Source organism: Eptatretus burgeri, chromosome 1 (genome assembly GCF_056783735.1).
Source record: "Eptatretus burgeri isolate ZD-2024b chromosome 1, Ebu_testis_v1, whole genome shotgun sequence".
NCBI classification, from domain to species: Eukaryota; Metazoa; Chordata; class Myxini; order Myxiniformes; family Myxinidae; genus Eptatretus; species Eptatretus burgeri.
The window spans coordinates 40588471-40613137 of record NC_140961.1 but is presented as its reverse complement, the minus strand read 5'-3'; the positions used below and the strand labels follow the sequence as shown (position 1 = coordinate 40613137).

Sequence of the window (24667 nt, the reverse complement as noted above, 5' to 3'; positions counted from 1 at the left end):
TAATAAACATAATAATAAACATTAATAATAACATACCAATAATAAACATATCAATAATAACATACCAATAATAAACAATAATAATAACATACCAATAATAAACATATCAATAACGTAATAAACATCAATAATAACATATAACATTAATAACATAATATTAATAACATCAATATTAATAACATAACATCAATATTAATAACATAACAATAACATCAATAATAACATAAACATATTAATCCCTCAAATGTTCAAACTGTTTGCCCTAGTATTAAATGAATCCTAGCACCACTATTATAATACTGGTATAATCCTTACTGTATACCTACTTTTGCAGCCCCCTGTATGTACAACTTTATTTTGGAGACAAAATCTCCATTAGGTTCGTGAAAAATGTTTTGGTCAAAATAACAAAAGTATTCCATGAAGCAAATTCCCAAGATTAATTGATCCTTCTTATAAACTTTCATACTTACATCGTAAATATTCCTCTGTACATTTTTTTCTGCCGACAAATGACAAGACACGGTGTATGACGTCACAATTAATGTTTATTTATGTTTTTTTTTATCTGTCCGCTGCGCCCTTTGTAGTGAGGGGAATAAAGGAAAATATCGTTACACGCTGGACAAAAGTGCCAATTTTTTTGTGGTTACCTATGGACTTGCTTAATAAAAAATCCCATGCTCCAAAAAATCTGACCATATTTTCATGTGATTATGGGTCAAAATCCAAGATGGCAGCCGAAAATTTTTAAAAATCGATAAATAATTATAACTTCGCTAATATTGGTCATAAAAATGTGTAAACTATCTATTTGTAGGTAATGATGCCCAGGGAGTCGATTGGAACCATCAGATTTGGGATTAGATCATCAGGAACTAAGATAATGGTCACATGTAGAAAAAATATGGGTCGCTCGAAACGAACATTGACGTTTCGCGAGACACATTTGTTATATGAGACATACTTTGCTGGATACACATTTTAATAAAAACTGAACCATTATATGATGTACACTAATGAACACAAGAAAGTTAGTTCTTTTCACAATTGTAGCTACACAAGTCAGTACAGTTCAGCCCAGATTTGATACATTTGCAGATGCGACAACCACGCTCTGATTTACAGCCACATTTGATAAGTTCAGTGCAAGCTTTTGCAGCTTCTGGTATTGTCATCCAAATTGGTTCCCATTGGTCAGCCTGTAGACTCCATCCAAACGCTTCAGGTGACTGTATGATAACGTGGGCCTGCCGACTTGCTGACCAAATTCCAGCCTGAAGGATAACTCTCTTGACATGTTGTACCAGTCAGTGCTTCCTGCAACAAAGTAGTATATACATTGCTATCAGACAAACTGATTGGGTATACACTAAATTTCAATCTTGCTATTTAATTCAAGCATTCTGCTTAATACCCTTAGTACTAAGTACCTTAGTTGGTGGAATATTTTCACTGTGTGTACTTGCACATGGCAAAGATTTGACAGTCGCATGCCAGAATTGGTATCTAACCAGGATTCAGAAATTGAGTTATACTCTGTGTGATGCTCATGCTGTGTTTGACCATTGCAGCTGAGTCATCCTTCTCTACAAAGAGTGGCAATAAGGCTGTGATTGCAGGCAATTCATTTGGTTGAGGCTGACGTGATGCATGATATGCAGCCCATGACAATGATTGTTCTCGCACTAAGTCCTGTTGCAGTAGTTCAGATGCATGTTGAATCCACCGTTCCTCTTGGGCGTTGGCTTTCTCTATGTAATCAGCAAAACCTGACGTTGTGGTGTGTTCTATTGTGGGTACTTCTGTTGTTGTGGGTTTCATGTAAACAGCAGGTACAATAGAATACGAATCCGGAAGAACCAGACTTTGTGATGAATTTGAAGTTGTGTTGGCCAAGCTCACAGGTTGACTGCGTATACTCCCAGGATGGTCTTTTGTTGGCTGCTGAATGATGCTAATCCCTGTTCTATGAAAGGATCCCTGTGCTGTCGTTGAAGACAGATTATGGTCAAGATCGTCTAACGCACTTACTGTTAACAAACCTTTTCTCAACTGGCTTGGACACACTACTCCATCGCTTCTATATTGTTCACACTGTGCGGCAGCAAGTTCGTTTTCAAGTTGCATGACACGTTTGCATGGCACACTTATCTCTAAGCTGGCCATTTGATCAACTAGTGTCTTGCTCCTAGTTTGAGTATGTAAGTTTAAATCAACATATAAAGGTACTGGTGGTTCATGGTCTGGAGAGTAATGCTGATGTCTTGCCTCAACATTTCCTTTCTTCTTGCAGTTGTGAACCAATAGCTGTGTGAGTGTCAGGCATGCTTGGGAGTCATTTACTGAACCTGCTAAATTTGGGCCATTGATGAGCATGGACATTAACAATCTTGGACTGGGTGTAATCTGCTGACATCCAGGGTTGAATTCGCCACTGAATGCTATCATTTCTTTCAGGATTTCCTCCCGACATTTCTTGGCAACTCTGGCAAACAACCGAGCTTCTTCGTCATAATCATGGAACAAGAAAGCGTCTTTGATTAGTTGCTGAATGCCTGCTGGGAATGCCAGGATTATGTTTTTTTTCCATCAGATTGCTCACCTCGTCTGAGCTTGGAGAAGTGATATTAAGGAGTTTTTCTTTTAACCGGGTTTTATTGATGTTGGTATCAATGCCAAAGTCCCCAAGTCTTTTCTCAAACATGTTGTGTATGTTTGACAGTTTGAATAGGTACTTCCCCTCCTCGGCAGATTCCTCCATGTACGTTACAAGTTCAACAAATACTCTTGAATTGATCATTTTGGCTCGTTGATTCAGCTCACGTTGGTCGGCCCTTGTTGGACTATTCTGTCGCCTGTAACCACGATAGTCATTTCGGTACTTTGTCAGACATTCTACACTGTATATGGTACTTGAGTTCATTTGAGACCAGATCCCCACATAGTATTTTTGCAAGTACTTTGCTGTCTTGCATTTCGGTGGCCATTAACTTTAAATTGTACTCTGCACATTTAGTTGCATATTCATGTAGTTTTCTGGGGCCACTCTCATCACAGAATAAACAAGTGTCCTTGCTTGATCCTGTTGACTGTCGCTTTGATCGCTGGGATGCGCTGGTACCTGGAGCTTTTTCATCGTCTTGTTTACATTTTTTATTCAGCTCTCATTCAAGTTTACTTTTATTAAACTTTTGGTGGCATGCCCGATGCCAAGAAGCGTTGTTTTCTGCAAAACATTCTGGGGTGCCATGTTCGCCAAAATCAACATTGACCGGCAATGCACCTATCTCTTCGAACTCTCTGACATTGTCAAGAAAGTCCTTATAGACGTCGTCAGCATTGCGGTTCTGTCTGTTCTTTGGACATGAAAGAGGTGAAGTGTATCTACTGTTCTGGCAAATGACACCAATTGTCCAGTCCATGGTGTGATGTTTCACTGAACAGTAGATTAAGGGCTGTTTACAACCTGTAACAAAGGAAATAAACATTATCCAACCTCCAGATAATATACAATTACTTCCAGATGATTCTTCTATGAGGGCATTAGACAAAGTGAAGTATGCACCATCAAATTATCAATTTGCCTACAACTAAATACATGATATAGGAAAGATGATAGTCAACATGTACACAACTTATTTGAGCGCAACAAAAAGGTCATTAAAACATGTAACGCGAACCGTCAATTTTCATATCGAGCGACCCATGTTTTTTTTCTACATGTGACCATTATCTTAGTTCCTGATGATCTAATCCCAAATCTGATGGTTCCAATCGACTCCCTGGGCATCATTTCCTACAAATAGATAGTTTACACATATTTTTACGACCAATATTAGCGAAGTTATTATTATTTATCGATTAAAAAAAAATAAATTCGGCCGCCATCTTGGATTTTGACCCATAATCACATGAAAATATGGTCAGATTTTTTGGAGCGTGGGATTTCTTTATTAAGTGTGTCCATAGGTAGCCACAAAAAAAAATTTGGCACTTTTGTCCGGCGTGTAACGATATTGCCCCACGATGGAGCTAATTCCCCTCACTATTGGTGCAATCCGTCCACATTGGGTTGCGATCATTGTGGTGTAGCAGGTTGGCCGCAAAGGTGGTGTAAATAAATCCTCAATGATGAGGCATCGGACAACGTCTCCATTTTTATTATCATCGTACGGACCGACGGGAAACGTATCTCGGACTCGAGTGAGAGCAAAACGAGCGATCGCGCGAGTCTCGCAAAAGGAATGTCGAGTTTTTTTTTTTTTCGGAGGCACGACGGCGACGGCGTCCATCATTCATGTACTTCCGGTACGTTGACCAATCGGAGCAGGGGATTGGTGAGCGCCATGTTCTACGCTCCATCCGAGGTCGCTTTGACGCGTTAGGCCGCGGCCGGTCGTCGCATCATTCGCAGTCGTCCAACTTTGAGACCGCGCGCCCAACGACAGTCGCGCCTGCGATGGAGGCCGTAAAGTCCTTCAACCGAGAGGTTTGTGCCCGAGTTCCCCCTCTCCTCCTCCCCCCTCGGCATCACGCGTTGGCGCTGCAGCCTGAAAAGGGCCTTGTCGCGCGCTTTGAGCAAAGGATATTCCCAAAATAAGATGATGTATGGAGATGAAAAACAAGCGGATTGAGAATATCCAGCGAGAGCCCCCCTTTTTTGAACGAGTCGACGAGAATGATTATTAAAGGAGGACGGTCAAGGTGGATGACTTGGATAGACTAGCAGGAGAGAAGCCTTGTGGTTTGTTTGAGAGGTGGCGCGCGGTAAAATAAAATAATAATAAAAATCGTGTTGTGGAACCTTGTTCTGGGATGAATGGGCACGGCTTGCACTCACACACACACACACACACACACACACACACACACACACACACACACACACACACACACACACACACACACACACGCTGCTCAGGGGCCTAGTACTGGGTGGACGGTCATGATGACGGGCTCCGACCGGATCGATCTGAAACAAAAATGCCAAACCTTGGAAGTGCTGGCTCATGTCACGTGGTCGGGCACAGGGAGTTTTTACGAACGGCGAACAAGAAGGGGATAAAATGATAAGGAATTCGGGAATTGCATCCGAAATCGTTATTTATTTATTTATTTATTTATTTATTTATTTATTTATTTATTTATTTATTTCCTCCCTCCACGGACTGTTTCTTTGTTTTGCGCCCATTTCTCTCTTTTGTTCCCCATCTGTCATGAGGACGTCTCTCTGTCTCTCTGTGTATATCTATCTCTGTCACTGTGTGTCTCTCTGTCTCTCTGTCCCTCTGTGTCTTTCTGTATATGTCTCTCTGTCTCTCTGTCTCTCTTTCTCTCTCTGTCTCTCTCCCAACTAAAACAACAATGGGTCATTCCATGTCAAATCATCAAAGAATCTGCCGTCATCTCTCAGAATTTTGTAAAACTTTGGGAACCAATTGGGAGCCATGAAAAACGGCGAGAACTCAAATATTTTTGCTAACAGCCTCTTAATTAGTGAGATACAGACTAACGAACTTTGGACTAATTAGCACGACGTCGCGAATTCAAATGGCCATATCTCTAAAAGTATAACACCTAGAGAGCTGGTTTTGGTGTCATTTTAAAGGTATTTTCATGCCCTATGAATTTGTCTGGGCAACATTTTCCTACCTCCAACCACAAAAAAGTTATCACAAAATATAAACTTCAATCGTGAATCCCCAAAAAAATGTATCCTTCAAATTTCCTCAAATTCATCCCAGAGGTACCTTATGATGTCAAGAAGCTTCCACATAAATTTTGTGATGGGCACTCCAATAGTTTCTGAGATATGAGCAATAATGTACATGTACGTATGGCATATAGGTTCGAAAATCAGCATTTGTAATGTATTATACAATCAATAAGTGAGTTCAAGTACACAGTGTTCACTAACCTGACTTTGGCTTTCAATTTCCTCTTCAATGCAGCAACAGCAGCACTTGTTTCTTCCCCTCAGGCCCAGTTGAAAATGAAAGTATATGATACTTCAAAGCAATTGATGGTCGTTCCCTGTGTTCCCTGTCATGGCTGGGTTAGAATGATTGTATAATACATTACAAATGCTGATTTTCGAACCTATATGCCATACGTACACGTACATTATTGCTCATATCTCAGAAACTATTGGAGTGCCCATCACAAAATTTATGTGGAAGCTTCTTGACATCATAAGGTACCTCTGGGATGAATTTGAGGAAATTTGAAGGATACATTTTTTTGGGGATTCACGATTGAAGTTTATATTTTGTGATAACTTTTTTTGTTGTTGGAGGTAGGAAAATGTTGTCCAGACAAATTCATAGGGCATGAAAATACCTTTAAAATGACACCAAAACCAGCTCTCTAGGTGTTATACTTTTAGAGATATGGCCATTTGAATTCGCGACGTCGTGCTAATTAGTCCAAAGTTCGTTAGTCTGTATCTCGCTAATCAAGAGGCTGTTAGCAAAAATATTTGAGTTCTTGCCGTTTTTCATGGCTCCCAATTGGTTCCCAAAGTTTTCCCAAAATCTGAGAGATGACGGCAGATTCTTTGATGATTTGACATGGAATGACCCCGATGGGGTTTGAATTCCAGGACTGCAAGTGTCCAGGTCTTGAAGGACGTTTTGGAGAATCGCCGTCGACTTGACAAATACGTTGTCTGAGCACCACTTACGGGTTATGCATTCGTCGACATGAGGCATCAAAGTGATTATCAACTTGGTCCACACAGACATCCTCTGGAGGTGTAGTGATGCAACTGTTCGAACAGTGTGCCATGGGGCAGCTATTTTGCCTTTGACACGAATGGGTATGCCTGGCATTGGCTTATTGGTTATGGTGGTGGGCTTGGGATCCCAGGGTCCTGAGTTCAAATCCCCCTTGGCTGTTGAATTGATACCAGGTGGGGTTGACTCAATTTGTCATCCTTCCTAGGTCGGCAAATTGAGTACCAGCTTGCTGGGATGATTGAGCCATTCGAGTATCCTGTGTCGGAGTGGCGACCCGTCCAGGATTGTGCCCAATAGCCCAGGAGACTGCAAAAGCTGCACCGCCGCTCTGCACAGAGTATGGTCCCAATGGATTTGGATTTGGAAGAATGAGTGATTCGGTTGCACAACTAATGCTATCTGCCCAGCTTATGGTGTTTTCTTGCAGAGATTGTCCTTTTAAAAAAAAAAAAAAAATGAAGAATCACTTTGTCATCATTCTGATTGAAAAGGCTGAACTCTATTTCATTTGCAATGTCACCTTGGGATTCGCCGCTCTCCTCTTTGATTTATTTATTTATTGCCACATGCACTGGAGTAAGAAGAAAAGGAACGAGTTACGAAGAGTGTATAATGCAACCCAATTTTCCATTTGAGTAAAATGTCTGTCGCATGTACTCTTGGATGTCTTGCGGTTCAGATGGTCCTCCCAATTGTGAGCAACCTTTTGAACGGTACCAGAACAACGCCGGTGGGTGGCCTTATCGGACCAGAACGTTGGAGATGTGTTTTCAATTCAAGAGTTGTCATTCCTCTTTAAAGTCGTTTCTTCTTCTCATTTGATTGCATTTGAACATGCATCCTGAGCAAAATGCTTTGAAAAGACCCATTCGTTTAATGTGGCTCTTTACATCGTTAAAATGAATGGGTCCACCAAAGGTGGACGGAGGTGATGTTTTCACCCCTGGTCTGTCTGTCTGTCGGTTTGTTTGTATGTGAGCAGGATATCTCAAAAAATTGTGGACATATTCAGATGAAATTTGGTGGACAAGTTGGATGTGTGGCAAGGACCAACTGATTCGATTTTGGTGAAGATCCGGATCCAGATCTGGCTACTATAATTTTTTTGTGATTCTTCACTGTTGAGAGATAGTGCCAAAAACTATATATAGCATGACATCTTAAAAAGTTGTGAACGAGTAAGATGAGTTAGGTGACTAGAACAAACCGATTAGATTTTGGTTAAGGTCTGGATCTCCATCCGGCCTATTGGTGGGAAACAAAATGCAAACTGTTCATCCTGGCAGAGGTGTGCGCTCTACCAAGTGCCGTTCTAGTTTTTCTACTGGTTGGTAGGAGCTGTTCCATCTCACTTGGGTTCTTGTCTCACGGAGCTGTTGATATGCATTGTGCATGTATCCGTGTGGAATGATGTCTCTTTTAATTGATAACTTGAACGTCTGATTGATGGGACCATTGAAATCCACTGAAAAATCAATAATTCAAACCACATTTCAATGCGCTGGGTGTTTACTGTGTATAACATGCTTCCTGGTTCAAGAAACGCAAAACTGGTCATTTACTTTTCGAAAAGCCAACGCAGCCTTGTGCCAACTCTATTGCTGGACCATATGAAGTGTCTATCCTGGCGTATACACAGGGGTTCACGTAACTGGTACTCAGGTACTCGTGTACAGTTAAAAAAAAAACTTATAATGCGTACTTCAAAGATGTTAAGAAATCTCAAAACGCATGCTCGCACCACAGAGGCTTTTGATGGAAGGTTTCCTCAGCTGGTGTCGGTAGATAAGATTCTTCTGTGATAATTCTGGTAATTGGCATCCTATGATTTCTAAATTTAAGTGTACAAAATTAAGTTTGTAAATTTCTAGTGGCTTGTGCTTACACAATTTGTAAGCATACGAACCATTTTTAGGTCATCTCGTCAGAGATGACCTCATAAAACCAGTCTCGATGTCCTTACGTACGTCCGTCCCCATTTTTTTCTTCCGATTTTCTTGATATTGGGTATGTGTGTCGATGTCGATGAGGGATGCATGGTGGTATGACCTTTGACCCTATTGAAGGTCAACGTCAAGGTCACTCCAAAGTTGCGAAATCGTCCATTTTCAAAATCTATTTCCTCCACCGTTTGTGATCCGATCTTCAAAATTCCTTCGGATTCTGATAATATGGAACAATATCTAAATTTGGTGGGGCCAGTTTTTTGAAATTCGTCCTGGTTATCGAGTCAGGTGTCTTCAAAGTTGGAAAAATCGTCGATGTGATGCGGTCAAAAAAAATTCGCCCGATCTTGATGAAACTTGGTATGTAGGTAGGGGTCTATGAGTGATGCACGACGGTATGACTTTTGACACGATTGATGGTCAAGGTCAAGGCCACTCCAAAGTTGCGAAATCATCCATTTTCAAAATCTATCTCCTCCACCGTTTGTGATCCGATCTTCAAAATTTCTTCGGATTCTGATAATATGGAACAATATCTAAATTTGGTCAGGCTGGTTTTTTGAAATTCGTCCTGGTTATCGAGTCACGTGTCTTTAAAGTTGGAAAAATCGTCGATGTGATACGGTCAAAACAGAGATGACCGTCATCCCCAACCGGGGTTAATTTTTATTTTTTCATTTATTTATATTTTCATTTATGGATGCTTTCCGATGGTTGTGTGACTTTTTTCTTTTTTTTTCACCGGTGTATCGGCTTCGACGTCCGTCGGCGCACAAAATTACCGTGCTTCCCCATTGCCTTGGGTCACTCATCTGCATTCATTTTTCATTTTTTTTTCATTTATTTATATTTTTATAGATGGATGCCTGACGATTCTGTGATTTCTTTCCGTTGTACCGGCCTCGATGTCCATCAGCACGCAAAATTTCAGCTTTCTGCCTCACCCGGAGGGCACCGGTCTTTAATATCAGTCAGCCAGTCAGTGGTTAGAAAGAGCTTTGTATGTTAGATAACATTTTAATTGATAAATTGTATTCAAACTTATTTGATGAAGAAAAAAAAACAATAGATCTGAGGAGAATGTGAGCGAAGAGGAAGAAGAGGTTGACTCAGCTGGTGGAGGGAAATTTCTTTCATGATGATACTGTGATTTCAAAATTTAAGTCCACAAAATGAAGTTTATAAATGATAACATTATCATTTATGAGTTATATTGTAAGTTTTTATAACAAAATGTATCAAAGGAAAATGCACGAGCAAGGAGGAATAAGAGTCAGGATCATCCAGAACAAAATAAGAGTGGCTTGTGAGTGTCTCGTCTGGAGCGGACGTTCTGAGAGAACGCTTGCAGAGTGCGATGCACACAAAGCTGAGCGGCGCTTTCACACTCGGATTGGGACTTCGGAAAGCAGACGAGCTTGCTCGAAGTTGATTATTATTATTATTATTATTATTATTTTTTTTTTTCGTGAGTATCAGACCATTTCTGCTGGTACCCATTGGAGAACCGACCAAAGAAAATTGTTTAAACCCCTGCGTTTACAGTATGTTCATTAGAAAAGCCAGGATGGTGTTAATGAACTGTAAAAGCAGTCTTTTGCTTTGAGACGAACGACGTCCATTGCCACGTGTATCAATAACTGTGGTTTACTTGTGATCCATATTCACAAAACCCGAGATGTTTGCCAAATGAGGTGCCGGTGCATCGCCACCGTAGGCCACTTGGCCGGTTGAAATGCAATTGACGTGTTCCAAAATACCGGCCGAGTGAAGTTGGTGCATGTTCTGTGAATCGAACGTATACGTAGGTCGTGGCTTGCCTGTCTTGCCATGTTTTGTATTCACCACTGTATCGCATGCGCATCTTTGTGTCCAACTTTGATGTGGCCCAGCCGCGCTTCTGGTATTTCGTCTCCCAGTTACGGAAAACTCAAGAAGTCTGCACGAAGATCTACTTTAATATAGATTGTTAATTTTCAGATCTAACAGAATAAAATATAAAATAAAATGACCGTTTTTACAGCCATTTTTCCCTGCTGTGCAGGGGTTAGGCTTTTTCTTGAGGCAATGTTTTATGGCCGGATGCCCTTCCTGACGCCAACCCTGGTCGCCTCTTACGACTCACAGGGATATGGTACACCTATTCTAACCGGGGCATACACCGGGACCAGTACACTGGTACTCACTTCGCCGACCTCAGAAGGATGACAGGCTGAGTCAACCCCCTGGTGTTAATTCAGCAGCCAACGGGGATTGAACTCAGGACCCTGGGATCCCAAGTCGCCACCCTAACCACTAAGCCAACACCAGGCTTATAGATCTAACAGAATGCTTATACGAATTATCCCAGTAACGCCGCAGTTAAAAACTTCTTTTTTTAAAATCAATAATTAAATTAGAATAAAGCTGTCCAACTTCACCATCGCAAATGAAGGATGTACAGATTTTGTGCAGCATTTATGTCACCAACAAATGGTGTTTCAAGATACCGTTCGCAGCAGCACTCCTCAGACCACAGGTTCAAATAGCACGTCCAGTTGACCTTCGGCACAGTTTGAGCTGGATAATTGAGGCCCTGGTCAGTACGCAAGGCCTATATGCTCAACCAAGACCTGAGTAGTCTTGGGCACGGTTCGACAGAGTTGTCAAATTTAACCATAACATTTTAAAGTTTAATTTAACCATAAGTTGATTATTTTTCACCTCAATGTGGATTGTGGATGATGTCCAAGTTCGCCACGTCCGTTCCTTTGTGTGTGTGTGTGTGTGTTTGTCTGCTCTTAGATCTACCATAATCTATATCATCCATTTTAAGGTGTTCATAAGAAACCGTTTCATGCGCACAGATTTGCACAATAAATCGGGTTGATAAATTGCACATTTAAAATAGATGTGCCAAATTGTAAAAAATAATAATAATTTTCTTAATCTACTCGGGTCTCAAGAACATCGGGGGTGTGTTCCGTTACCAAGTTTCTTGGAGAGTGCTTGCCCAAGTGGCTTAAGCATTCAAGCAAGCACTCCATTCAAAACTGTTGATCAGGAACGGCTGCATTGGCAAGCGCTGACAAGCTGCTTGATAACCGAACACACTGGATTTCCTCCCTTTCAGTTTAATGTTAAACACCAGTCTCAACTGTTTCAAAAGGTAATCATACGTGTTTATGGTTTGTAATATTTTTACTCTGGTCGGGGTGCCCCACGAAACACCACGATAAGCTATTTATACAAATTAACACCGTGTTTGTCCAAGGAGGCAAAAAAACCCTTGGGGAGGGGGGCTTATTATTAGTATTAATATTGTTTTGTAATCACAATGCTATGCTATTATCATTAGTATTATTACTTTTGTTATTAGAAGCAGCCTTGGAAAAATGCCACGATAAGCTATCTTAACACGGATTTCACCCAAGGCGGAAAACTCCATTGGGAAGGGGGTGGGGGGGATTAAGTCGCGACAACCTCCATCATGTGATTACGTTTGGTGGAGATTGGATAAATCAAGACCAAATTTATCCCCGTCATAGACAGACACAGGCAGACAGACACCAAAGTACGTATTTTAGTTTGATAAAGGGCTTACGCTCAACTTGTTGTGTGTGCGGAGTCGCCCTTCATTGAGTCTCGATTATGGCTTCCGTTTATTACGGGATTGTCGGCGCACTTTTTAGTCCCAGCTGCCATCATTCATTGGTGGATGTTAAAGATACCACGGTGTCCTTTGGAAAGAGTAGACGAGCTATCACCAGCACCATGAGCAAATTTCAAATTCCTGCCTTAACCAGCAGAGGGCTGTGTGAAATCGGTGGCCAAAGATGCCACCCCACAGCCTTGTGCTGCAGTTGAAAGAAGTTGCACTTGAGTCGTTTAATAAAGTGTTTTAAGTTTCTGCAGCTGCACGTTCACAATTGATCAACGTGTGCAATAATTTTATAACAATTGGGCATGCTTCGGCTAACCTGCTCTGCGATTGCAACTGCTGACGTGAATCGTTCTTGTGATCAGAATCGCAATGAGTGGGACGTTTGTAACCATCTTTTGATTGCAATTTTAAAGGCAAGTGTATTGCACATCCTTCACCGAGATCGTTAATTGGACTTGAGAGACGGTTCTGCACCTCTGACGTGTGTGTGTACATGTGCGGAGATTTAATACTTCATCATTAATTTTGTGTGATTTAATGCTGAGGAAAACTTACAATCTGCAGCAAACCTTCATTCTGCAAAGTTTTACTTGTCTTCTTCTTCTTCCAATTTGGTGGTGGGATGATGAGATGGTGTGGATGGGGTTCTCACGGGGACGTATCTGTGGGTATACCTGAAGTGAATGTGTTATAAAATTGTTGTGGACCAGATAGATTTTCATCTAACACCAAAATAAGCATTAATCGATGATAAATAGCTGATTTGTGTCAGACAGGCTTGGCACCTACATGTTCCCCCTTCAAGGGGTGGGGAAGGGTAGCAGTGCAGAGGGATGAGAATTGGCACATAAAGCTAAATCTGCTCCTCAGACCCCAAATTCGTAGAAAATGGCCAAATATTGCTTTTCACAAAGTCTGTCGGACACTTCATGTTTTTCACCCCACTAAAATGTAAATACTTTTGATTGTTGCAAAGTTTTGTGGAATTGCAAAGATGCAGCACTGCAGCCATACCTTGGGAAGGTCTCCACTGTAACAGTGGTCCTTGTTTGTAACCATGATGTCCTTGTTTTACAGCTTAACTCTCTTTACGAGTGTAAGCCACCCATCTCCAGAGCCAAGATGACGCAGCTTACCAAGGCTGCTATCAAGGCCATCAAGGTGAGAGCCACTGGTGTTTTTAAGATGAGGCAAGTTGGTGGAAAAATGATGCCATGCAGTTTTCCAGCACAGCATTTATGGTATTGTACCTAATCGGAGTTTGTCCTTAATTAGTGGTGGATAAAACTGTGCCTCTTAAACCAACAAAGCAGCGGCCAATAGACCTGTCATAAACCTCAATTGTGTTTTTGTTCTATTTTAGTAATTGTGTTGTAATTGCAGACCTGCCTACCTTTACGGACTGTTCGTAATTTGCACACACACACATCACACTGAGATTATGGAGGTATGGATGAGCCCGAAGAGTCACGGAAGTTGCATGTTATCACGGGAATCCATCGAATCCATCCATTGGGTTATTGGGTTCTGCCACCGGTAGTCAGTGGGAGTCGTGGTTCACAAAACTTAAATTAGTTTTGTGACGAAAGTTGTCACAAGGTGGTTGAAACACCAGTCATCGTATTGGAGGTGCCGTGATAAGCAAGCGGATGTGCACCTTGTTTATGAGTCGATACCATAAGTTGGTGAAGTGAACCATGGTGAGTAAACGTTCGTATGAAGAAGATTAATACACAAGGAAAAGGGGCCCTCTTGAGCGTTATGCGGCTGCAGGTTTGCACAATTTCTAGGTAATGCAGTTTAAAATCGGATGCATCGTCCCCTGTCAGTGAAGGTAAGAATCTGTAATTTGCCTGTTGTGGTGGCGATGACTCACCTGCTCTACATCGGAAGACACCGTAGGATATTTCGCATCCACGAGCGAATGCTAGCCGATGGGATACCTGTCTTAATGTCCATCCGTGGGACGACACACTTTGTGAGGCTACGTCCTAGTTGCAAAGCACCAGTCGGACGGTTTAAAAAAAAAAAAAAAAATAATTTCTTTATTTTTAAAAAAAAATCATTGGGCGAACAAGCCATTCCAAATTGAATAGCTGAAAGGTAAGTGCATCATCTTTGCATCATCCCGTCAGGATAGAAGGGGCACTGCAATTATGTAAAATCATACTTCTCGCAGTTCGGTGTGACTGGAATTGCATGGGTTAGGCTGGTCCGGATTTTGTAACTCCATGTTTGATCGAGTCGATTGTGGTGCACACCTATTCTGCATCTCTGCATTCTAATTAATAACTTGCTTTTTGCTTTTATTCAGTTGTACAAGCACGTGGTGCAAAGCGTCGAAAAGTTTATCCTAAAGGTGAGGCTGTTTTTTCTGTTCAGGTACTTAACCCAGCACTGTGGATTAGCATGTTAAAGAGGACGCTGCACTCTCAACTTTTTTTTTTTTTAAATCGGTGTCCCACTCAGTGTCGGCCGGAGTACAAAGTCCCTGGTTTGTACGTCATCGACTCCATCGTGCGGCAGTCCCGACACCAGTTTGGAGCCGAACGTGACGTGTTTGGGCCTCGCTTTGCCAAGAACGTCTCTGCCACGTTCCATAACTTGTACAAGTGTCCAAGCGATGACAAGGCATGGCTTAAACTTTCAATTGCTCCCTCTTCAATTCCGTTCAAGGAAATGGAGCTGTGCTTTATCTAATACAAGGCGAAGGCACTTATAATTCCCCTTGCCACTCTGTTTTTGTCATCCCACCCACTGGATTACATCCCTTAGAGCAAGATTGTGCGCGTTCTCAACCTATGGCAGAAGAACGTGGTTTTCACGAGCGACATAATCCAGCCACTGCTTGACATGGCCATTGGGCTTCCTCCCCCAACTTCCACCCCGACCGGCCCCCCTGCAGGTGCTGCAAACATACAGGCCGGGAACACACCAGGTATGGGAGTGGAATTGGGGGGGGGTGGGTGAGGGTGAGAGGTTGGTTGCGATTATGATGTTGATGACAGTTTTGGTACTTGTATGACCGATCGTTCAGTTAAAGCAAATTGCTGTACCCGAATGCTCTTAACCATTTGATGTCACTGCATTATTTTTTTTTGTCCCTCGCCCCTCCGACAATACAAGGTCGGAGATTGAGGACGTTAAAATGAGCTCCATCTGACCAACCGATCATCTGTGCATGTACTTTAGCGTAAGCGATGTTTCAAAAACCGTTGAACATTTTGGTTTCAGATTGCAGCGATCTATTCCTCATGACATCATCTCAGCCTGATTATATCACGGCAGTGATTGGCTGAATTATGTTGCCATGACAACCATCTCGGTAACTTACGTTGTGCGTGTGATATTTCACAAAAACGTTCACGATTTAGCTTTCATATTACACAGATCTATTCCTCATACTACCCAAAAGACGGGGGGATCTAGAGTATCAGCTCCTTGTTACATTTTATTTGCAGAGATCGAGGCCGTTGGAAGAGCTAAATGACAGAGGGGTAATGTTGACATGGTGGTGGAGTGGTGGTAGTCCTGATGTACAAACCATTTTGTGAAGATGCATGAGAAGACAGAGAATTTGGGAAAGAACAAACATACAGGCAACATAAGTATGGATATACAAACAAGACAGGAGAACCAAGTGTATTGAATTGACCAAGAACACATAAGTAGGCAGGAGAAGGTGACATAACAAATATGGAATAGTGCAAGTGAACAGCAAAGGGGAGTAGGTGAGAATCAAGTTCTGGAATATAATATGGGATAACATGATAATTTGACCCAGCAGATTAACTCATTTTACATAAAGTGTGAAAATATCATGACTGACCAGCCAAAGAAACACAAAGCAAAATCGGTTTCACGTAAGTGGGCTTCTCCTTTGGATAACGAGTGCAAGCCCCAACATTTTGGTCTTCAAACAACAAATCTTGTCGCATCATAAAAAAATCGTGAAAGCGTGTGAAAGACGAAGGGATTTATCGATTGATTCTCAAGTTTTGAAAACGATTTCAAACATAAAATTGCCACCAAACGTGGGCACGATTTGCCTGGAAGCACCGGTTTGCACTTGTTGGTAATTTCTAGGTCAAGATCAAATCCATGCCTGTAAAGCTATTTTGTTTTCGATTTTTCTCTTTATATTGCCGTATAATATCAGAGTACGTTAATACACCATATAGAGAGATTATATGGGAAAAATACGGCTGTCCATTCAAATGTGTACACAATGATCCCCTTATAAACTACTATAAAGTGAAGTCATCAGCATTTTAAAGCCATACCTTTTATTTTCAAGCGTTTTCTGAGCCACCAAGACTTAAAAAGATGCCAGAATACATCGCTAAAGCTGCTGTCACACCTTGACGATTTAGCCAGCGTATGCCGACGTATGAAAAATTTGTCTAGAATGCTGGCACACGTCAAATACGTTATGGGTAAGTTTTGTATACGTTAAGAGCACGCTGGCATACGTCGTAGTACGCTGGCATACGTCGTAGTATGCCGAGCTCGTCGACAAATTTTAACATGCTCAAAATTTTTCGACGTATGCCAGCGTATGACTCTCACGTTCCGCATACGCTGGCCATAAGTTGTAGGCACGTTACTCGATCGTTGACACATGTCGACACCCGTTATTTGTAAGTTACTCATAAGTCGAGACACGTCGATGTAATGTTTAGCGTCAGTGTTTCAGACTCCATGTTTTTTTTTTGTTTTTTTTTCTTTTCTTTGGCATGACGGTGATGTTGACACTTCGATTTCTAGTGCGGTTATAATATAATATAATATCATTAATAGGCTGCCGCTCAACGATTTAAATCATAACCGCACTAGAAATCGAAGTGTCAACATCACCGTCATGCCGAAGAAAAGAAAAGAAAAAACCATGGAATCTACAACACTGACGGGTTCCTCCTGCGTGAACCCCATTTTTATATTCCAATTCCCCAAAACGCTGCCAATACGCCATTATACGGTAGCTGTAAGTTCGTAACACATTCAGTAAGTTCTGTGGTCGTCCGGAAGACGTCAAATACATTTACATATGTCAATATGCGTTGGAGATACGTTACACATAGGTTCAAAGCACGTTACTCATAGGTTCAAAGCACATTACTCATAAGTTAGAAATAACTTTCGGGTATGCTAAACATTACCTCGACGTGTTTCGACTTATGAGTAACTTACAAGTAAAGTGTGTCGACGTGTGTCAACGATTGCATAACGTGCCTACAACTTATGGCCAGCGCATGCGGAACGTGTGTGTCATACGCTGGCATACGTTGAAAAATTTGCAGCATGCTTAAAATTTGTTGACTTACTCGGCATACTACGACGTATGCCAGCATGCTTCAGCATGCTTCAGCGTGCTCTTAACGTATACAAAACTTACCCATAACGTATTCGTCGTGTGCCAGCGTATTCAGCAAATTTTTCAACAGTCGGCATACGCTGTCGGTGTGACAGCGGCTTGACACTTCGATGTCTCGTGCGGTTATGATTTGAATTGTCGAGCCGCAGCCTTTTAATAGGCTACAACACAACACAACAACATCCTGGAACATTCCAGGGACAATATAACGTCATATAGGCTATATGGCATTTCGCACTCCTCGGATTATCTATACTTTGATGAAATCAGCGTAAAAACAAACTTGAAGGGGGCACCACAGGCAAGGTGTTTGAGATAGAGCAAAATGGTTTCAAGACTTTCGGTGGGGAATGACCTAAAGATTATGCATAAAAAATATTGTAATCCCAGCTCTCAAGGTTTGGGCGGTCGTATGATTTTTATGTCAAAATTCAAAATTTTCTAAGTTCGTGACCTTGTGACCTTGACCTTGGGACGAAAATGAAAAATCGAGCTCAGTGGGGCTATGCAGGTGCCATTGGGCTCACCAAAATACCGAAACTCCTGCCAGATTCGACAAACCCCCTCGGAGAAGATGTAAATTTAAATCGGCTACCCCCTAAAATCACAATTAGCAATTTTCTAAGTTCGTGATCTTATGACCTTGACCCTGGGACAAAAATGAAAAATCGAGCTCAGTGGGCTATGCAGGTGCCATTGGGCTAACCAAAATACCAAAACCCCTGCCAGATTCGACAAACCCCCAAGGAGAAGATGCAAATTAAAATCAGCTACCCCCTAAAAACACAATTAGCAATTTTCTAAGTTCGTGATCTTATGACCTTGACCTTGGGACGAAAATGAAAAATCGAGCTCCGTGGGGCTATGCAGGTGCCATTGGGTGAACCAAATACCGAAACCCCTGTCAGATTCGACAAACCCCCTCGGAGAAGATGCAAATTGAAATCGGCTACCCCCTAAAAACACGTTTTTTTGGGCATGGCTCTGCCCATAATGGGCGCACCATGCCCATTCTCAGGAAAACACAACTACATCATGATACAAACCTCCCACCAAAATTTTTATCAGGATCGGATCAAAACCCACGGAGCTATGCTCGGGACAGACAGACAGACAGACAGACAGACAGACAGACAGACAGACAGACACACACAACAATAACAAATATAGTGGTCACTTATTTTTTTCGTGAAAATATTTTTTCTTGAACCAATAAAGTGTTTTGTGAACATGTTTACATAAGTATGATAAATATGTACATCAACAATAGCCTGCTTTAGTTACCCCGCGCAGGCGAAGTGAAAAGTGCGGTTAAGCAATTGGTTAACTTTGACTGTCTGCTTCTACAGATGTCTATTTATGATCGAGAAACAACTTCAACTTCAATTTCAAATTCAATTGAATGTTATATTTTGAACATTGTCGAATATGAACCTGTAGTTTTGCAGTACTTTGGCTTTGAACTTGGTAAATTGAATGGAATCTCATCCCGAGTGTAAATGCGCACAGAGTAAGGTAATATTTTTTTTAAATTCTGCCTGCCGATCTGGCAGTCAAACAAAGTTGAAAATCATTCCAAACAGGAAACTTACTGTTTTTAGGAACATTAAAGGGCATTTACAAGAACACATAACTAATGTAATGCGTTAAATAAGGTGGTGTAAAAGACACTGCATCAATGGCAGTAAACTTCCCCAAAAAAGTTTTTCTTTTCTCCAACCTTTAAAACCTTCATTTCATTTTAATTGAATTATATACTTGAATGCTGGAGAACACAAATCACCTTCTTGGCACCTGCAAAAACTTTCCGTTTAGCAGTAGATGGAAAAAATATTGAGCCATTTTTCGTCATCGCAGACAATCAAATTTTCTGCTTGCTCTCTCGGTGTTGGGGAATATCGGGATTCGAAAAAAATGGCAGCTTGTAGGAAATATATATTGTGCTCGGAAACGCAATAAGCAAGAGTTTAAAAGACCCTTCCCATGTTTGTTTTTTTTTTTCTCAAGACTGCTTGGGGTAAGGTGTTCTATGGACTCTCGAGTTAGCTTTAGTTCCTGGATTTCTAGCCTGTTTATTATAAGCTAAATTTGACACTGCATTATAGAAGTACGAGCAAAGAACCTGTCCTTAGTGACAGATAATTCCCCTAGAATTAATGACTTGTTAAGACCCCCACTTTTATGTCTGGAATTTCACTGACTTGTAATACCAGCTTCCACGAGGTGGCAATATACGATACTTATTTACATGGAGAGACTTAGTGTCTTAGAATACGATACCACTCCCCCCTTCCCCACCCCCTCCCCCCCTCCCCCCCCTCTACAAGAGTTCGACAAGCAGGCTTCAACTCATTCTGTCCAGTGGTTTAGAAATGCATAGAAGACAGACAAACCCATGGATACTTCTCAAATTATAAATAGTATGATTAAGCAACTCTTTATTTTTTATTTTAAAAAACGATCTTTAATAGCAGTTCTGGAGTTTCGTAACTCAAAGAAACAGGTAGTGCAAACAACTTTGAAATAACTCATGCAATGGAGAAATACCCATGATGATTATATGAACCCTATAGGTCATTCTGAAAACAACAGGCATTGGTTTCATTTGTAGATGTTATTCGTAAAGTACAGTGTGCAGTTACTCCGTTTCATTGGAAATGTAATGGTTTGAAATGCATTAATTTTGATTTTCTCAGTGAAGGTTTTTCTTGTTCACATTCCGGATGTCCAAACAGGCTCTTATTTTGGGGGATATGATATTCAGACAAAAATTGTCAAAACATGCGTTTTGAATCGTGGTAAAACGTGCTGCTCCTGCTAACTTGTGACCCCTTGGTGCAAGTACAATCACCCTGATGATAACCCCCTTAATGATTGGGCTGTCATGTGCAGCAAGTCAGATGTTGGTCTGGTGGTGATGTAAACGAAATAAATTTTGAGATCCCTTTTAATGATTAGCTCCCAGACTATTGCTGTTGTTGATGAATGCACATTGGTCTGGGAATAAATTCTGGATTTCATGCATCATCACTGAGGAGTGGCTGTGCCACTGATGAAGTGGACTTGCACATTTCGGCAGGAATTTGGAATTTGTTTCAGCGTTGGTGATAACACCATTTGCGAAAGACACCATGGGATCTCAACATCGACGAACAACCGGTGTTTCTAGATGTGTCTTCTGGCTTAACGTCCTTCCAATGGATGGCACACAGCTTGATACCTTACTCTGCCTGCGAAACACCAGGACCATAGTTTTATAGCTGGGTTGAGATTCAAATCCAGGCTAGACAACTCAAAGGCGAGTGTCCTCTAGGCCCTAGACTATTCTGCCAGCCTGCTATTGTTGTTCGAAAGAATCATGGGTTTAGAGAAATGCACGTCATCTGGAAAAACAAAATTTATTATAAATGAGAGTGGACTGGTGCCTATCGTTTGACCAGAGAATAGTCTTCATTCGACATTATACAGGTGAAAAGCAGCTTGATAAAAAAAGACAATCTCAGGCCAAGTTCCCCCTCTGGTGTCCCAAACTGTATGGTTTTCAAACATCTGTGGGCTCTGCTCCAACCTAACAAATGTCTCACTCTCATTCAGCACACTCAACATCTCTAACACACTATCTTTCTTTCCTATCATCACATCTCCCCCTCTTCCCACACTTTCAAATCTTGTTCCTCCTCCTGCCCACTCCCACATCTACCAAAACAATTAACCATCCTCCCCCTCTCCTCACCCCTTCCTTCTCCCTCCTCCCCCATGGCCTTGCCTGCTCTCATCATCTCCCTTCTCCCTCAAAGCTTCCCTCTCACCCCTCCCTCGCAATCAGTTGCCTCCTCCCTCTTAAAAGCAAACTTCTCTCTTTCCCCCACACCCCCCAAGCTTCCCTCATAACCTTTCTCCCTCAATTTTTCCCCCTCACTCCCCTTCTCAAAAGCTGCCCTCCCTTCACATTCACAAAGCTGCCTCTTTCCCTCACCCTCTCTCTTCCAGTTCATTCTTCCACCTCCTCCAATCTCCCACTTCCCTTTGCTCCCTCTCTTATTACTCGCCACTGCCACTCATCCCTTCACCACCTAGTCCTTTGTCCTCTCCATCTGACCCTCTCCCCGAGCTCTTCTCCAATCTGTCATCAACAGTCAACAACTCTCACTACCTCCACCTCTCCTCCCTCACACTACTCTCCCCCTCCCTGCCCCATGCCCAAAGCCGCCTCTCCTCCCTCTTCCTTAACAGTGTGGACCTCAAACATCTGGGGTCTTCACTCTAACTTGACTGATCTTTCCATACAGGTTGCCACTGACAAACCAGACATCATCAGCTTAACAGAAACTTTCCTCCTTCAAGACGTCTCTGACTCCTTAGTTTCTCTCCCTGGTTACTCCCTCCTCCGGTATGACAGACCTGAGCTTCGTCCTGGCGGTGGAGTTGCTCTTTTCATGAAAAAAAAAAACTCTATTCCTCAGTCCATGCACTGCCCTCACTCCTCCACACCCCCAAGAATACCTCTGGCTATGGCTTCCTCTCTGCTCCCATCTCTTGTTTATCTGTGTTCTACTGTCCACCAAACAGTGATGATTCCATTTACATCTCGCTCGCCGAAAACATGGACCAACTTCTATCCAATCATCCAAACTCTCTCTTCCTCATATGTGGTGACTTCAATTGCTATCATGCCAGTTGGCTGGGTGTGGGTACCTCACTCACCTGCCATGGCACTTCAGCAAAGGACTTCTGCGACTCATTGCGACCGACTGAATGTCTACTTCCCCACCCTGATCTCAGCCAATTGTATTTCATCTCTTCCGGATTTGATTTTGACCAATTTCCCAGAAAATGACTGCTGTTCTTCTTTTGCTCCAATTGGTTCATCTTGTTATGCTTGATATGCTTGTTAAAGCGATCATCTCTCTGGCTGTTATAAGAGAACCACCTCAGCGCTGATGAGTCTGGCAGGGTCTTCAAACAGCCATCAAACTTCTAGACTGGTCTCCCATTTGCACTCTCACCGACATCAATTCATCCTGGGAATTTTTTTCAAAGAAACTTGCTCTCTCACTTGCGCAGATTTACCCCATCTCGTCTTCAGTTGTCCTGCCCTTCCTCCCGCCCATGGTACACTGAAGCTTGTGGCGAGGCTGTTGTCCTGAAACAACTTGCCTTTACCTCATGGAAGGCAAATCCTACTGAAGGCAATCTCGTTTCCTTCCACAAAGCTTGGAACAAGACAGTGTGAGTCTACCTTGAGGAGAGCCAAGAAACAACATGTTTCTCATCTCAAGTCTGAACTCTCAAACCTGTCTCCCAACTCCAAATCCTGGTGGCGTCTAGTTAAGTCAGTTTCTGGTGTATGTTCCCCCTCCATCCCTCCCTTATCTCAAGTGACTGCACAGCTGAGACTGCACTTGAAAAGGCTGAATGCCTAAACTCTGTGTTCTCTTCTAAATATTGTGTCCCAAACTCATCGCTTTCTGTACCCACCTTACCCAGTCACACCCAGCTGTTCCTGGACATTGTGTCCTTTTCTCCCAACAAGGTGGAGATTTTGCTGTCAAACCTCGACTCAGATTCTGCAACCGGTCCAGATGCCATCAGCCCTTGTGTCCTAAAAACCTGCTCTGCTGCACTTGCTCACCCTCTCTCTGTTCTCTCATTTTCTCAAGGTCATCTGCCATCTGCTTGGAAATCAGCAAACATTACTGCTCTGCATAAAAAGGTGAAAAAAATTGATCCCTGCAACTACAGACCAATCAGCCTTCTCCCAATCATCAGCAAGGTCATGGAATCAATCATCGCCTCCGACATAAAATCCTTCCTCTTCTCCAATGGCTTGATTTCTGACCAACAATTTGGATTTAGACCAGGTCACTTCAACCCTGGACATGCTGCTTCTGCTTTCCCAACAATGGATGGAGGTACTCCATGCCAAACCATGAGATCAGAGCCATCTTCCAAGACGTATCACGAGCTTTTGATACGGTCTGGCATCCCGCACTGCTCACCAAATTCTCTTCTTATGGTGTCCAAGGCAATCTCCACTCATGGCTCACGGACTTCCTTTCCTGTCACTATAAACGCGTGGCTTTTCATGGAATTCTCTCATCTCCTCTTCCCGTCCAGGCTGGAGTTCCTCAAGGCAGTGTTCTTGGCCTTGTGCTTTTTCTGGTTTCCATCAATAATCTCTCAGATTCACTGGAAAATCCTCTATCTCTTTGCCGATGACTCCACCCTCTACCGTACCATCTCTCATCCCTCAAATTGGCAAGCAGCAGCCTCTTCACTCTCTGCAGACCTGGATAAAATCACAAGCTGATCAAATGGAATATGCCTTTCAAGCCTGACAAATCTCACACCCTCGCCATGTCTCTCCAAAAGCACTGTCTGGAACACCCCCCACCCCCCCATATCTACTCTCTTAACAATCCCCTTGAAGAAGTCCTTTCATTCAAGCTTTTCATTCTCACTCTCTGCCACGATATTTCCTGGGAAAGCCACATCTCCAAGCTGGCCTCCAAATCCAGTCACCGAATGAGCATCCTACATCGTGCAAAGTCCTTCCTTGGCACACCTGAGCTCCTGACCACATACAAAGCTTTCATCCACAGTCTGGTTGAGTACTGCTTCTCACTCTTGGGTGGTGTTCCTGCCTCACGCCTAGCTCGACTTCACGCTGTGGAAACCAAGGCTTTTATGATCATTGGTATCTCCCACGATGAAGCTGAGTCTTTGAGTCTCTCACTCTCACCGGAGGTAGGTCGGTGGTCTTTCTGTCTGCTGCTGTCTCCTCTCTGGCCTTGTCCCACCCCCCTTGCTCTTTGTGATCTGTCCCCCCTATATTTCCTCAGGGTGCTCAAGGTCTGCCAAAAAACCCCTTTTGGTGAAACTGCTAAAATCAAGAATCACTGCTCACCTTCATTCTTTCATTCCTCTTGTTTTCCAGCCTCTGGAACAAACTCCCACACTCTCT

At 42.4% G+C, this 24667-nt stretch overlaps 2 protein-coding genes across 5 annotated transcripts in view; both read left to right on the top strand.

Annotated features, from left to right (window-relative positions):
* HIKESHI (heat shock protein nuclear import factor hikeshi) overlaps positions 1–3083 on the top strand; it is a 47735-nt gene extending 44652 nt beyond the window's left edge. For all 4 annotated transcript variants that reach the window (XR_015058024.1, XR_015058019.1, XM_085880695.1 and 1 more), the window contains one exon: positions 2461–3083. Coding sequence is in view for 2 of the 4 variants with exons in the window: in XM_085880695.1 (XP_085736821.1) it covers positions 2461–2547 (87 nt within the window). In the remaining 2 variants the exon portion in view is untranslated. The remainder of the gene's footprint in view (positions 1–2460) is intronic.
* Positions 3084–4310: 1227 nt separating this feature from the next.
* Positions 4311–24667, top strand: part of LOC147034318 (uncharacterized) — a 58484-nt gene continuing 38127 nt past the window's right edge. Inside the window, exons 1-5 of the mRNA XM_085880646.1 lie at positions 4311–4492; positions 13407–13490; positions 14644–14688; positions 14799–14960; positions 15105–15267. Coding sequence (XP_085736772.1) covers positions 4463–4492; positions 13407–13490; positions 14644–14688; positions 14799–14960; positions 15105–15267 — 484 coding nt within the window. The 5' untranslated portion in view covers positions 4311–4462. The remainder of the gene's footprint in view (positions 4493–13406; positions 13491–14643; positions 14689–14798; positions 14961–15104; positions 15268–24667) is intronic.